The sequence below is a fragment of the Macrotis lagotis genome, chromosome X, assembly GCF_037893015.1.
Source record: "Macrotis lagotis isolate mMagLag1 chromosome X, bilby.v1.9.chrom.fasta, whole genome shotgun sequence".
Lineage (NCBI taxonomy): Eukaryota > Metazoa > Chordata > Mammalia > Peramelemorphia > Peramelidae > Macrotis > Macrotis lagotis.
The window spans coordinates 409,003,616-409,017,833 of NC_133666.1; the positions used below are offsets into that span (position 1 = coordinate 409,003,616).

Here is a 14,218-nt window from a genome sequence, read left to right on the forward strand (position 1 = left end):
TGCCCTCTCCTTATGTCATTTTTATTAGTGAATGAAATAGAAATGATTACTTTAAATGAGAACCTTAAGGAGCAACTTCAAGGTAAGTGAAAGGTCATCTGATGATGAGCTAGAAGATGTACCAGACCCAAGGGCAGGAGAAATGAAAAGGAAGACAATGACAGGTTAAGATAAAAAGGTATTGGTAGAAAGAGACAGAATATTGAAAATAATGTCAAGAAGCATGAACTCTAAATTAAAATTCATGGGTCATCAGTACAGAGAATAGGAAAGGAAGACGATGTAAATGTGAACATAAATAAAGCAGGGCAGTTTCCTTGCAAGTTTTGAATCAATAGGAAGGTAAGAAAACAGGAAGAGGAAGACCAAAGGGAAAGAGGGAGCAGAATTAGGAGGCAAAGATGAAAGTTTTATTTATAAACATGAAATAGAAAGGCTATATATTAAAGTGAGTTCAAAGGAAAAACAACAAAGGAAAATCAATAAAGAGAACCCAAGGCTGAGAGTTGGGTAATAGATAAGAACATGTAGATAAACAAAAACAACAAAAAAGAGATCTGAGTCTGAGTGTAGGGGAAAAATAAGGAAGTCAGCTCCATTGAGATGAAAAGATTGAGGGAGTGGATAATCTTAACCCATTTATCTGATATCTTCAGCCCCATAAATGAAAGAGCAGTAAAGGTTGAGAGGGAAAGGGAGAGGGAGAGAGATAGATAGACAGACAGAATCAGAGATGGAATGATAAGATGTTTGCCCTTTATTATTGAAAAAAGACCATGACATCAGGAAGGTGATGTCTCAAGGAGCACATGAACTGTATATAGGTGAGGGGAGCTGTCCTAAGTCATCACCCTCATTTTCTCCTCCAGAGACATTTGGGTCCAGTGGTCAGATATGAATCAGGACGACTGGAGATGGCCCTGGATGAGAGGATTATGTGACTTGCCCAAGGTCACACAGCTAGTAAGTGTCTGAGGTCACATTGAACTCAGATCCTCCTTACTTCAGGGTTGTCACTCTACCCACTGTGTCATCTAGAAACAGAGAGAGACAGAGAGACAGCGATACAGAGACAGAGACAGAGAGAGAGACAAAGCGAGAGAGAGAGAGAGAGAGAGAGAGAGAGAGAGAGAGAGAGAGAGAGGAGAGAGAGAGAGATTAAAGGAAAGTATTCAATAAGATGCATTATTTATTTTACAATGTTATGCTGGCAAAATGTGGTAAAATTTAAAAGTGAAATGAAAATTGATATGGACAAGGAGCATGTTTGGAGAAACCTCCCTGTGGCAAAGCATTGCTGATGTGTTTTCTGTTAAAAAAAAAAAAAAGTAGTTGTTACAATTATAGTGGGGATTAGTTCAAGGGACCATGATTCTTTAGGGCTCACTCAAATCTCCAAAAAATTGCTTATAAGCAAATTTTTAAAAGACCAGAGAACACTAATTAAAAGCATTGGTTTGCTTCAGACAAATAAGACATATTAAATGTGATAAGATTGTATATATGTATGGAGATATAGGTGGCCAGAATATTGGGCCTGGGGTCAAGAAACCCTGAGTTCAAATCCGACCACACTTAGTTGTGACAAATCATTTAACTTGTGTGTCTCTATCTACTGGAGAAGTAAATGGTGCACCACTCCAGGATCTTTGCCAAAAGAAAAAGAAAAAAATCATGAACAATTTTGGCATGTTATAATCCAAGAGGTCATGAAGAGTCAGACACATCTCAACAACAATAGCATAGAGATATGTATTTATGTTTTTCAATGGAACACTAGAGACATAGTTCTGGAGTTTTCTGAAGATGTCCAAAGTATTATTCTTCTTGTTTTTCGAAGTTAGTCTTTTATTTCCACCTTTCTGCAAAGGTCTTAACCTCTATTACATATATGTCAATTTTCATATCTCGGAAAAAAATTAAAGAGTGAACCTTAAGGAGCAAAGTCTTTTTGGGGGGTGACATCTTGAAAAGGGCCAAACCATATCATATTAAGTAAAAAAGAAATATTCAATTCTCCTGAAGGTATGCCCATTTTTAGAACCATACTCAAAGCAAACATCTTTTGAGATCTTGACATCACTGAAAATTGGGGTTTATTACTTTTTTTTCCTGCATGTGTTTGCATTTTGAGCAAACAGCCAGGACCAAAAAGCAGGAGAAGCCAAAAAAATATTTCCATCCAGGCCTAGGAAACTGCCAACATTTTCAGCTTAAAAATTAATTCTTGTGAGATGTCCAGCCCAATTTTGCATACTCCTAAGGTTAAGAAGACTGAGATAAGCATGTGAAGCCATGGATTTTTTTTCCATAATAAATACAAGACAAACCTTTTTGGCCCTGCGTCATAGCTAAGTCTAAATACATTTCAGTTTCAACCACTTTGACATTAATTTTGACCTATCTCAAGTTTACTGTCATTTAACTCAGTGTTGTGATCGAATACACCACTTTCCAGTTCTACATGTTACTAGCAAGACAGTCTCATTATATTCAAAATCACAAGTATGTGCTCCACCTATCATGGTCAAAATTGCATTTGAAGTTGGTAGGAGACTTGTGCTGGGTTCATTGAAGCCTCTGTCACCCATAGCTTAGCATCGCGCTATGGTGTGTTCTTTCCCACTAGGCTGGCAGAGCATGAGGCTTTCTCCTACAACAGGGGCTGAATAACTACCATCAGAGACAGACTTACTCTTTCTCAGCTCCCATGAACTGAAAGTGACTATTTGATAAGGCTATTAGGTTGATCAATGACCACACATTGAGTAGAGGTAGGTTCAAATTCTACCTCTGACTCATAGGGAGCATGAGACCCTATACAATCACAACCTCCTAGTTCTCCCCCAGGCTACTCTCTAAGAATTTAAGTTACAAAACTGCTTATCTCTATTGGTAAAGAATATCTCCTTTCAGGGAATTTTCTAAAGAATGAAATCACCAGTTCAGACTTTCTTTCCTTAAGGATAGGAACAACAGAAACAACAATATAGAGTATCTACTAGCTACCAGGTAAGTAACTTATAAATAGTATATTTATATATATATATATATATATATATATATATATACACATATAAATAATTTGTCAGCAAATTGCTATTATTACTACCCTCATTTTACAGTTCTGGAAACTGAGGCAAACAAAGGTTAAGTGACTTAGCAGGATCATATACATAGCAAAAACTGAGGTTGGCTTTAGCATCAAGTCTTGACTTCAGACCCAGAGCTCTATCCTCTATTACATATAGCTATCACAACAAAAACTTTGGGCTCCTAGTAGAAATGTATAGATAACAGGACCAGAGGATTCAGTGCTGGAAGAACTTTGTGGCAATCTAGTCTGATACCTCCCTACATAATAAACATACTTCATTTTACTTACCAAGTACAAGGACCATGAACATTTAGAGTGACTTGTTCATGATTACAGAAAGAAATCACAGGGTCAAAGATGGCAGACTAAGTGATCTTAGAGGCCATCGATTCTAACTTCCTCCTTTGTCAGATGAGAAAACTGAGGTTCATTGAGGTTAAGTTACTTCCTCAAGGTCACACCACTCAGAAAGAGCATCTGAAAGGAGACTGTCTGACTTCAGAGTCAATGCACTTTGAATGGTACTAATTTCCTCTAGATACTGGATTTAAATCCAAGTTCCCTGATTCCCATTTCAATATTTTGTTTTTCTCCCTACAAGGACAACAAAAATCAGTTTTCTAAGGTGAGTCATTCCCTAACTTTGAATGGTAGCTAAAGAGACCCCTGGCAAACAGACATGAATAATGTTTTGGAAGGAGTAAAAACTAAATAGAAAATAATGGCAGGAAGAATGATTTTCATATTAAAGTTGATGAAAAATCAGTAGGAAGAGTGGAAAAAACATAATGATATAAAGCTGAACATGGATTTCAGGTCCTCTGTAGGAAGGAAGAAAAACAAAGAACATGTATTAAACATCTCTTATGTGCCAAGCCATTTACAAATATTATCTCATTTGATTATCACAATAGCTCTGCAAGGTAGGAGCAATATTATCTACACTTTATAGATGAAGGAACTTAAGCAGACAGAGATTAAGTCACTTGCCCAGGGCCACACAGCTAGGAAGTATCTAAGAATAGATTCGAATTCATATCTTTCTGATTCCAGATCTGCTGTTCTATTCATTGTGTCATCTAGCCAACTGTGTCCTGACACTGGCTTTGCTTAAAATATAGGAAATATAACCATTGAAAAGAATGCTTGAACATGTCTAGAGAAAGATAAGAAGATAGTCTATGTGATAATCAGATCAGCTGAAAAACTGGTAAAGGTTTAGTGTGGAGAAGAAAGAATTAGAGAGATGATGGCTGTCTTCAAGTAATTGAAAGGAAATAAGGGGGAAAGATGTGATTTATTGGGCTTGGCTCTATGAGATAATCATTAAATACAGTGGAGAGAAGTTGCTGAAAGGCAGATGGAAATGGAAAACTCTCACACTGAAATCCATCCCAATGGCAATGAACTTTCTTGGGAGGTAGAAAATCTCCCTCAAAGGGAAGGTTTCAAGCAGAGTCTGGCTATCTACTTATTGATGGAGTTGTAGTCAAAATTATTTTGTTAGGTATGAATTGAACTAGATGACATTTGGGCTATTTTCTCTTTCTGTGACCATGATTATAGAAACAGGGTACCAAAGTGAGGCAACTAGCTGGATAGACTTCCATGTCTGGAGTCAGGAAGATCTGAATCCAAATCCAGTCTCAGATAGCTACTAGCTGTGTGAGCCTGGACAAGTCCCTCATCTGTAAAATGGGAACAATTATAGCATCTAGCCTGTAGGTTTGATATGAGGTTCTAAGGAAATATTTGTAAAGGAGTTTACAATGTCTGGAAAATATTAATCACATAAGAAATGCTAGTTTTCTCCCGCTTTCCAAATCTGAAGAGATTAACTAGAATGGTGGCTTTTAAATTTGCTTCATAGATCCCTCATGAATAGAAATCAAGCATCAATAAACTTGAAGGGGGGGGGGAATAAGCTTTATTTTAGCCCCAAACTGAAGTTTAGGATTTCCTTCAATTAAAAATAGGATTCTGAGGAGCCCATAGACCTCAGGGACCCATGACACAGGAAACATTGAGAATTCCTGCATCTAAGACAAGACAGATCCTTAAATTGTTGCATATGCTATCCATGTGAAAGCTTTGAGTAGTGAGGAGGAGGGGGTGGAGAAGAAAGTGGCTTCTGCTGCAGAAGCTAATTTAAGGATTTGGGAGTAGTTTAATACCTTCTACAAATATGCTTAGAGCTCCACCCCCTCCCCTTTTCCTTTTTCAATTTGGACAAACCTTTATTGTGGACTTATTGTGTGAAATTGGAAGATAGGTGGCAAAGTGGATAGAGTTCATAAGTTTAAATTCAGGCTCAGACACTCACTGGCTGTGTGATCTTGGGCAAGTCACTTAACCCTACTTGCCTCAGTTTCCTCATCTGTAAAATGAGCCAGAGAAGAAAATTGTGAATCACCTCAGGATCATTGCCAAGAAAAACACAAATGGAGTCATGAAATATTGGACATGACTGAACAACAAAAAGAAAGTGTTACTATTAAACTGTAGTATCTAGGGGACATTATTAATTATTGCCTCATTTGCTTGCTTTTTTTCCTCCCTAAAAAATATTTTTGAGAATGACACATACATTTACTAAGAGCATCCTAGAACAAAATAAAAGGAAACAAAATGGATTGGGCTTAAGATCTTCTACAGTAATGCTTATCTTCATGGTCATTTAGGTAATTGAAAGTTGTAGAGAACACAAGATCCTCTTTTGTATGTTTGTAAGACTTTTTAGGACTTTTGTCTCAGTAAAAGAAAATAAATATTCAAAGGCTTCAAGAAAGTATTCTTCACAAATATGATTATCATGCAAGATTCCTAGGCAGATGAAATGAGCAACTGCAGCGATTTCCCCAGTAAGTGAAGCAAAAATCAAGGAGATATATGCTCAAAAAAAGGGGGGGGGATTGGCATCAATGAAGTCTTCAATAGGTCCAAATGGAGGAGACATTCTTTATATATAGTTGGGGAGATGTTCCAGTTTTTAAATAATGTAATGATTACATCAAGTTCAAGAATACTAGAGAGAGTTCTTAATGCCTTAAAAACATAAAACCTTGGGAAAAATCAAATGAATGAAAAATCATGAGCTTTCAGGCTATGACATTGTAATTCAATGAACTGAGTTAGTCTATCATTACATGTAATTTAGAAAAGAATGCCATATCAAAAATGAGGTGAGATATGAACTGAATTAAAGTGGGGATCCACAAAGTTTTTTCCAACTGTTTTGATAACTGCATTTATCAAATTATAAATTTATTTATTTAACCTAGGCAGATAGATGGCAAAGTGAATAGAGTGCTGAGCCTGGAGTCAGAAAGACCTGAATAGAAAATCTGATTTTAGACATTTAGTAATTGTGTGACATTGGGTAAGTCATAACCTCTGTCTTTCTCAGTTTCTTCAATATAAAAACAGAGAAAAAAATAAATCTTTTTTTGCAAGGCTGTTGAGAGGTTTAAATGAGATAATATTTATAAAGTACTTATAGGCACAGTGCCTATTCTTTTCATCCTGTTCCCTCCCTCTCCATTCCATATTTCAATATAATTCCACAAATAATATTAATACATATAATTAATAACAACTTGTAGTTAGTAACATTATGATCCTATGTATTTTATTGATATTCTATTAATTGAAAAACATTATTTGGGAAGAGGGCCCATTTGGAAAACTGAGTTGCTCCCTACCAAACAAACACACACACACACAAACACACACACACACACACAAACACACACACACACACACACACACACACACACACACAAAATCAATCTTTTTATACCAATATTCTACCAGGAATACTCAATTGCTAATAATTATGGATATCCTAATTTTCAAAGAATCAAAATTGTGGGTAACCCAAAGTGCAATGGAGAAATAATGATGGATATCAGAAGGATGCAGTATATTAACATTGATATTGTGAAATCAAATAGAAATAAAATCTCCAGCTCTGATACAGAACTTGCACTTTGACAGAAAAGATTATTTAAGTAATTGTGATGACCAAGTAGAGTCAATATAAAATAAAAGAGAAGTACCATGGATATACTATTTCATAACTTTTTTAAAAAAAGTCTAATCTCTCACTTAAATCTAAATCATTTACTGTCATTTGACAGGTTACTTGTTTTTTAAAACAAACAAGTGAAGTTATTCAGCTCTTCTGAAATTCCATTCAGACATTTAAAGCCATATAATTTCAAGTTTGAACATGTTTTCCCTGACTTTTCCATTAAAACTCAAAGAAAGGCACTATTCATTCTCCCTTCCCCCATCACATTCTCAAATATTCAGTAAACTCATACATACCAGCAAGATGCTTCTCCATGCTCTGTAGCTCCTTCACAGCTAAAGAATCTTTCAAGATTTTTAAACTTGGAGAGCTCCCACTCCTGGTAGCCAGGTCCCATACTGGGGGGCACTGAAATAATGGGGAGAAACTCATACAGATATGGAGGTACAATACACTTGTGTTTTTCCAGTGTTTTTACCTTCAACAGCAAAAAGAATAAGATTTCTGTAATCGTTATCATTAGAACAATAATTATAGTAACTCACTTTTTTTAGGTTTTTGCAAGGCAAATGGGGTTAAGTGGCTTGCCCAAGGCCACACAGCTAGGTAATTATTAAGTGTTTGAGACTGGATTTGAACACAGGTACTCCTAACTCCAGTGCTTTACCCACTACCCCACCTAGCCACCTCAAGTAATACACTTTTAAAAGGCATTTTAAAGCTTGCAAGCACTCTCTTCTCAATAACCATCTGGGGTAAGTAGTATTGCTATTTTTCAATTGAGGAAAGCGAGGCACAAAGAATTTAAGTGAATTATCCACAGTCACACAATGGCAAAATCAGAATTTAAGCTCAAGTCTCAATTCCAAGTCAAGGGATATTTCCAATATGACATGTGGTTCCAGGGAAACTCTCAAATTTTTTCAAGTTTCATTACTAAATATTTCCCTGTTTCCTTTTCCCTTTGTCCAACCTTGAGAGCTTCCTTTTGCCATTTATAGAGTTACTGAAGCCTCCCAACTATCCCAGGCAAATATCTATAGCTGCCAAAATGCTAATATTGTTCCAAAAGAAGACATAGTTTTTAGATGCACAAGTGGAATGAAGTAACCTTTGCCAACCACAGAACTTGCTCATTTTATTTTGCCATTTATCCAAATATAAGACTACTTCAGGATAAAACTCAAAAATACAGGCTTTCATACTGCTCATATACTTGCCCTATTCGACTCTGTAAATACTGGCTCATGGTCTCTTTTAAATTCTTGTTCACTCATCTACCTGAATCTTCTATGGCTTTGTGTTTGTGTGTGTTTGTGTGTGTGTGTGTGTGTGTGTGTGTGTGTGCTTTCGTGGTTTTCGTTTTTTTCCTGTCTCTCTCTCTCCTTTTCCCTGTCTGTGTTTTTGTGTCTCTATGTTTGCCTCTATGCCTGTCTCTCTGTCTCCATCTATCTGCTTTTCTCTGCCTCTCTGTCTCTGTCTCTTTCTCAGCCTCTATGTCCCTCTGTGTGTCTGTCTTTCTCTTTTTCCTGTATTTCTTTGTCTTTTTGTCCCCTTATCTCTCTGTGTGTGTCTCTGTCTCTCTCTCCATTTATCTGTTTCTCTCTACCTCTATCTTTATCTCAGTTTCTGTCTCTGTCTCTATTCCTCTCTGTGTGTCTTTTTGTCTCTTTCTTTCTTTGTCTCTCTGTATTTCTCTGTCTTCTTGGCCCCTGCTCTGTGTCTCTGAGGTGTGACTCTATCTCTGCTTTTCCTGTCTCTTTCCTTTTGTCTCTTTCTCTTTCTCCTCATCCCCTACCATTTCTCTTTTTTCCATCTTACTCTCACTCTCTGTTCCATTCACTATTCCACTTCACTAACTTGGTAATTAGAAATTATGTTCCATTATAGATTTCTGATCATTGCACCAAATCTCAACTGCAGAGAATTGGCAATGTTCTTTTATACCATAGAGAATAATTAACAGCTATGGACATTTATACACCCTTTTTGCCTTTCAAATTGGCCATGAGCCAGAGTCTAATGTGATTCCTCAAATAATATTGGTAAAAACTCATTTTAAATTTTTAACTAAATTTTTATTAAAACCTCTTATTTTCATAAGGTGAAATTTTCTTAAATTTTATTTTATTTTGTTTGACAGTAATGAAAAATATGTTTTCCTCCTGGAATCTTCAACTATTATCATTGGAAGAAAGATTAATCAGTTTTTCTACCTCTGAGTAGAATGATTTGGGCAAAAAATGATTGCAAAGTCACATAGTTAAATAAAAATATTTTATTTATGATAAATAAGACATAATAATGGCAACAATGGCAATTACTATCATGTATATAATATCTGCTATGGAAATCACTATGCTAAGTGCTTCTCAAATATCACATTTGATCACCACAGAAGCCCTAGAAAATGGACGTTGTTATCATCTCCATTTTACAGAGATTCATTGATTGCTCTGTGCCACCTCATGCCTAATAATTTTCTCTGCTATGGCTTCCATATTTTGAATTCTTATTTTCATTTGGAAATGAAGTCTCTACAAAGATATTTCACTTGTCAGTAACTCATCACACAGAACATGTAATTATTTGCGGTTAATAGATAGGAACAATCCAATTAAAGCACAACAGAGGCCTTATAGTAACTATTGTAAGAATACTTTATAGAGCAAAAACAAAAAATATAATTAATTTGGAGGAACAAATTTATATCAAGGGAAAAAGGCTGGGTCTTCAGATGGAGCAATAACATCAATTATATTATAAAATAAATATTTATAAATAACATCAATTATATTATAAAAAGTGACCATCAAAATCATATAATATTGTTTAAAAAGCAAACAGAAAAGGAAATGAATAGAATAGAACAGACCAAGAAGAAAGAGATATACTAAAGCTCAAAAAATAATATTTGATAAATCTGAAAACATATTTTAGTTTCAAAATATTGCTGGAAAAACTGGAAAGTAACGTGGCCAAAATTAATTTAAAAAACTAGTATTATTAGTTACTTTCTTACAGTAGGTTAATGTAAGGTGAGAGCAGTATAGCCCCCAGTATAGATCCCAGATAAAGTCCTTTAACCTTTGCTCCTGGCTTTTGGAATATGATGGATGCAAATGACCTCAAGTCAGAGTGGTTTAGAAGATGACCCATATTTGGGCAATTTCAATAATGTTTCAATTTTCTGTTTTCACAGAACTAATAAAAACCTCCTATGCATTTCATTCCTTCCTGTTCTTCCTGAAGACTCGAGGTCAATCAATTGCTACACTGCAGGAAATGATTTAACTTTAGCATTGTATTAGAAAAATCATGAGTCAATCGCCCAACCTTTGACTGATCCATCCTTTGAACTGTCCCATGTGACTGTCATGTTCTGGACTCATTATCACTTCTCAGTGTTATTATATCCCTTTAAGATGAAGCTCAAATCTCATTTTCTATAGCAGACTTTTCCTGGTGCCCTCACCTGTCAGTGCATTCCCTTTTCAAACTTCCTTCCCTTCACTCAGAATGGGAGCTCCTTGAGAACAGAAAATGTCTTTCTATTTATATCCAAAGTACTCAACACAGTGCTTTACAAAATGCTTTACAATTACATAAATGTTTCATTCATTCATTTGTTCAATTATTTCTCCCTATCCACATCTAATAAATAAATATAGATCATATAGAAAGATGCAAAAATATAGCCCAGATATAGGTACATATATATTTATAGATAGATATAGAAATTATTGTTCAGTTGTTTTCAGTTGTGTCTGACTCCTCATGATTCTATTTGGGATTTTCTTGGCAGAGATAGTGGAGTAGTTTGTCATGTCCTTCTCTACCTCATTTTGCAGATGCAAACTAATGCAAACAAGGTTAAGTGACTTGCCCGGGATCACATAGCTAGTAAGTCTATGAGGACAGATTTGAAGCCAGAAAGAGGAATCTTACTGACTCCAGGACCAGAACTGGACACCTAACTACATAGAGATAAGCAGATAGATAGATAGAAAGACAGATAGATACATAGATAGATAGGGATATGGGTATATATCCTCTATGCATCAAATTACTAACATTTTGTAGTCTTCATTGGAACATATGTTCCTTGAGGGCAAGGATTATTTTTTTCATTTAAAAATATCTTCTCAATCATTAATATAGTACATGGAATAAAGTAAATAAATGATTGTGAACTGATTGTTTGACAAACAACTTTCAAAATTTAAATACTCTGGGGCTGAAACTGCATCTTCTATTTTTTAATAAGATGATAGAAAACAGCTGAAAGATGGCAATCACTAAATGTTCAAGTTAAATTGTTTTTAATTCAGTAATATCTATTTCTTTTTCTTCCTTTCTTCTCATCCACCAAGAAAAAGAAAAACAAAAACTTGTAACAACTACACATAGTCAAACAAAAAGAAAAATCCCTGTATTATCTATGCTCCTAAAATATATGTCTCAATCTGCACATTGAATCTCATTTTTATATCATGTGGTAGATAGATAGCATGCTTCATCTGGAATCCTCTAAAATATTTTTCGACATTTATTTGGTCAAAGTTCTAAAAATCCTTCAAAATTCTTTGTCTTTTTACAATGCTATTGCATAATATTTTTGAATCTTTTCACTGTGATTTGCATCAGTTCTTATAAGCTTTCCTTGAATTCTCTGAAACCATTCCTTTTATCATTTCTCATAATGATGTTCTAGTAAAAAACAAATGAAATATTTCACAAATTCACATCTTCTCCACCCAGGAACCATGCTGATTTTCTTTGGGTTTTTTTACAACTTTAGTACAGCATTTGTTAATTTACTGGTCCAAAGTGTCTCTGAGTATTTATCAAGTTTTACTAAAATTTAAGTGTGAATAATCTAAATCTTAACTGTGGTATGAAAATATGATGATGATGATGATGATGATGATGATGATGTTGATGGTGGTGGTGGTGTCTTCTATGAATCCCATCTCCTTGAATTCAATAGCTCAAATAAACAGCAAAAGTTTAATAATTCTCATTTCTCAAGTTTAAAAAGTAATTATTTAATTAATTTATATTCTATTTAATTAGATATAGATCTTAGCAGAAAAGGGAAAACTTTTAGTATAAAATTAATGATTCTATTAAAAATTAACTGAAGAATTTTTCTTATCTAATAACCATTTGAGTCAATATTTACCATAAAAAAATGAAATGCAACTCAAAAGCTCTCATTTAAGAAATCAAAAGGCCTTCAGCATAGTGTGTAGACTTTATATGAAAGAGTTATAGAAAAACAAGGACAAGAATTGTACAGGATGAAAAGAAGGGAAAGGACACCAGATACCCCATCCCCCCCGCCCCTAGGATAAGTTGATCCCCTCAGGTTTTGGTACACTTTTTCAAGTCAATTTTAGTTGTCTTTCACCTCTGACTAGAGGAATAGAGGGGCAGAGTATTAAACACCTCCAAAGCCTTCCTTGTAAAGGATTCACAACCTTTCAGTATGAGGAAACAGTCTGTATTGGCTTGGTTTCAACTTCACAAATGACTGCTGGCTATCCTGCTCCTTCCTCCGGGCTCTTTTCAGCTTCTTTTTTAGGTGATGTCTTCTGTCATTGGATTGTAATCTACTAGAGGGCAGCTACCATCACTTTCTTTTAGTTTTTGTGAGATGGCAACTTTAGTGTGAAAACATTCTTAGGTTCTACAGTACTTAGATCAGGATCTGACCAATGGAAGGTGGTTAATAAGTGTATATTGTATTAAGCTGAGGATCCAGGTCTCTCAGTGTGTTGGGTAGGGGTTTGGGGATTAATGGTCAACAGTAATGAGGCCAAAGATCCACTGACCCTTTGAAATATAAGTAATAGTAAGGTTTGTAACTAACTTCTAATAATTCCACTTGGGGCAATTGAATTGCACCATTCCTTACAATGGTGATAAAAGGGTAATTTTTCTTGTCGTGGGAAAAATGTTCCACTTCATGAAATGTGGCCTTGGTATGTATGCATCTGATCATCCTAAGTGTAAATCACATATTAAGTCTTCTGTCATGTGTTTAACTAAATAACAGTTGCCTTTCATCTTCTAGAAGAAATGCCCATATGTGAAGGCTCCAGATTTTTACAGAGAAACAAACGAACTCTGTTTAAAATCATATCAATCATCACTCTCCAAGTTAGTCAAGATTTTCACCAGGATATTTATTTACTGTTACAATTTTCAGAACACATTTTGCTTGGTACATTTACTCCCCTAGCAGTCCTGTTTTAATTAACACTTTCAAGAGGCAGAAGGGTAAGAAAGACCATTGGAACTAGAATCAGAAGACATACAATGTGACAGTTACCACCTAGAGTTTTTTAGGCATGTCACTTAACTCCCCTAACCCTCAGTCTCCCTATCTGCAAAAACAGGATGTGTATCTGGCTATTACGCTTTTATGAGAAAGGAGTTTTTTCAATTTTAAAGCATTAACTATATGTATAGAAGACATCTAGGTGATTTGGGGGATAGAATTCTAGGCCAGGAAGACTCCTCTTCCTAAGTTCAAATCTGACCTCAGACACTTACTAAAATGTGACCCAGGGCAAATCTCTTAATCCTATTTGCCTCAGTTTCCTCATATGGTAAATGAGTTGGAAAAGGAAATAATAATCAACTCCACTATCTTTGGCAAGAAAACCCCAAATGAAATAATGAACAGACAGACACAACTGAAAATGATTGAACAATAATAAATCAGAGAAAACTCTTACTATTCTCTCAATTAGAATTTAAGGTTTTAAGCACAAGAAAAGAATGAAGACAAGAGGGACAGCAGTGGAAATATCAAATTAAATTTAATATATGGGAATATCCAAATGGAAATATCCATATATTAAATTTAATATATGGATATATCACTTTAAAAAAGGAAACTATATATAATATATATATGTTTGTTGTTTCTTGTATCATTCCTTTTGTCTTTTTTTTCAGTTTGTTAAAATGTTCGTGTTTCTTAATGTTTAAGGTAATGATAAAAAGATAGAATTAAAAATAGAAGACAATAAGATTGTTGATATTGATCAATAAAGTGGTACTTTGAATAAAGAGCT

General features: G+C 35.0%; 1 protein-coding gene across 2 annotated transcripts in view; it reads right to left on the reverse strand.

Moving 5' to 3' along the window:
- The window catches only part of CXH8orf34 (chromosome X C8orf34 homolog), a 443,848-nt gene that overhangs the window by 59,751 nt on the left and 369,879 nt on the right, over nt 1-14,218 (reverse strand). For both annotated transcript variants that reach the window (XM_074203923.1, XM_074203922.1), the window contains exon 11: nt 7,427-7,538. In XM_074203923.1, coding sequence (XP_074060024.1) covers nt 7,427-7,538 — 112 coding nt within the window. The remainder of the gene's footprint in view (nt 1-7,426; nt 7,539-14,218) is intronic.